At 43.3% G+C, this 2,137-nt stretch overlaps 2 protein-coding genes across 2 annotated transcripts in view; both read right to left on the reverse strand.

Annotated features, from left to right (window-relative positions):
* The window catches only part of LOC108628157 (fibroblast growth factor receptor 1-like), a gene marked incomplete at its 3' end in the record, with an annotated part of 4,974 nt that overhangs the window by 864 nt on the left and 1,973 nt on the right, over positions 1–2,137 (reverse strand). The window contains exon 2 of the mRNA XM_018029911.2: positions 25–247. Coding sequence (XP_017885400.1) covers positions 25–210 — 186 coding nt within the window. The remainder of the gene's footprint in view (positions 1–24; positions 248–2,137) is intronic.
* Positions 607–1,865, reverse strand: LOC108628158 (uncharacterized). Its single transcript, XM_018029912.2, has 2 exons — positions 1,168–1,865; positions 607–956 (listed from the first exon to the last, which is right to left on the reverse strand). The coding sequence occupies exons 1-2, from the start codon at positions 1,625–1,627 to the stop codon at positions 928–930; spliced, it is 489 nt and encodes a 162-aa protein (XP_017885401.1). The 5' UTR covers positions 1,628–1,865; the 3' UTR covers positions 607–927.

Consider the following 2,137-nt stretch of genomic DNA (forward strand, 5'->3'; position numbering starts at 1 on the left):
GATATCTTTTGCTTGAAAGTTCACCTTTCTTTGACTGAGATACTCCATCCCACGTGCGACTTGAAACGCCCATGATAATAAATCCTGAGTACAAATAGGTTTCAAGTTATAATCCTTGTAATCGCCACGATAATTAGACCTCCACTCCGGCTGGCTGGAATTATTGCTTAGGTAACCATCCGGCGACATGTTGACTCCTTGGGAATCCATAGTGGAGGTCTGTTCGGTGGCCGAATTTTCGCTAAGACTGCGAGAAAACGACAATGCCACGTATTTTATCCTGTCGTGTGGACAGAAGACAGAAACGAGACCGTCGTTAACACCACAACCCCATGCACAGTGTCAGTAATAACTTGCATCTGTTCCGCGTGATCGATCGTTCCGAAGCAATGCACATTCTCAAAGTTATAATTAAAATAATTGCAGAATTATAGTTAAAATAATTGCAGAATTATAGTTAAAATAATTGCAGAATTAAAGGAAGCTACTTCTAACAATAAGTAAACAGCATGAAGATTAGTCAAGGTTGTATGAGCCATAAAGTCTCTGCCAAAAGTTTAAGACACCCAATGCACCTAATTTGCATACTTTTTATTTTANCACTATATCTGTTCACTCCAGTTGTTTAATTGTATAATCTCAATGAATTAATCCTACGAAAAAGACGTCGTAAGCTCATTAAAAAAAAATGAATCACCGTGTACATTGACGGCGTTCACGATCCTAAACTTTTGTCATGGCACACCCAACTTCGAGCAACATATAAAAAACATGTTCAAAATCCAAGGTACACGCGACACAGAATTAAGTAACCAGTTCGTTGTTACACATACACCCTCATATTCACACAGAACATTTCCACAGTCTGGAACAGGTAAATTAGTACAACAATGAATCGTTCCAGTTTCGTTTAAATTCCACTTATGTTCACGTATGTTCACGCGTTACAACTGCGCCTGAAACAGAAACATTCTGTCAGCCATAGTGGAATCCTAACCTCTACACCGGTTCAGACCCTTTCAAGATTCGTCGTCATCACGTAGCTAGGGTTACTAAATCCGTCCGGCATGTCCTGTTTCAAATCGCTCTTCTGCCTCGGCATGTTTACGTAATTATCCTGCGTGCTGATTATCGCGAAATCCTTCTTAGGCGACGAACGTCCATTACCTGATTTCTCGTCATCCTTAGCGGCCTTCTCGTTCAGGTCGATCAGACGTAGGTTTCTGGGAGTGTTCGCGTATCCGGAATCGCTGCTGACAGGCCTCTGCTCATCGGATTGGTGCTTCATCGCCTTCATCTGTCGGACGAATTCCGCCCGGCGTTCGTGAACGTTGATAGGCTTCAGGTAAGGATCGTCGTCGCTCTTCTTCAGCATCGGCGACATTTCCACTGCGTCCTCGGAATCGGACGTAGGCGCAGGGAACTCGAAGTGAGTGCCCACGTGTCCGGGACTGAATATTCCTGATTCATCCTTTTGGCTACTTGGGCTCATGCACAAGTAGGCGGAGTCGGGTGCGTTTGATGTTGGGACGTTCGTGTAAGTTGGAGAGGAGAGAGCCGCGTGGTCGGGTGCTGAGAGCATTTGCAGATAATCACTGCGTCCGTCTTTTAGTGTCGATGTGTTCATGTCCGTGTATGGGCTGTTCAAGTCGATGTAGTGCTGCGAGAAGAAAAAGTTGGGTGTAGTTAAGAGAGTGGTGTAAATTGGGGTAGTCGAGGGAGGATAGAGCAACCCTTGGAAAACTGGTAGTTGTTTGCCCTCAGAAGTTTAAGAAAAGGGCTTGTGATTAAAAGCTTTGTTAAAATTGTGAGGGACAGCAACTCCGCTATTTTACAAGAATTCCTATTATCTTTCCCTTCAGGATGTCCCAAAACTAGTTTAAGATATTGAAATGGGAGGTTCCTGACGTAATTTTAAAAAGTCCGAGGCGTGGTTGAGGATTTCTTAACAAGAAACCTTGACCAATCAGAGCGTTCGATTGGCGCGATCTACGAATCGGGAGCGTTGGCTCGGATCCGGACGCCCGGTTATTAACAATCTATCTTTTCCCCATCCGTTCCATTTGAATAATGATTAAATATATTAATTGTTATTAATTTCCTTGCATTGTTATTCATGTAGTTTATTATTCTCATT

Source organism: Ceratina calcarata, unplaced genomic scaffold (assembly GCF_001652005.2).
Source record: "Ceratina calcarata isolate Rehan_Ccalc_2016 unplaced genomic scaffold, ASM165200v1 scaffold503.2, whole genome shotgun sequence".
Taxonomy (NCBI): Eukaryota; Metazoa; Arthropoda; class Insecta; order Hymenoptera; family Apidae; genus Ceratina; species Ceratina calcarata.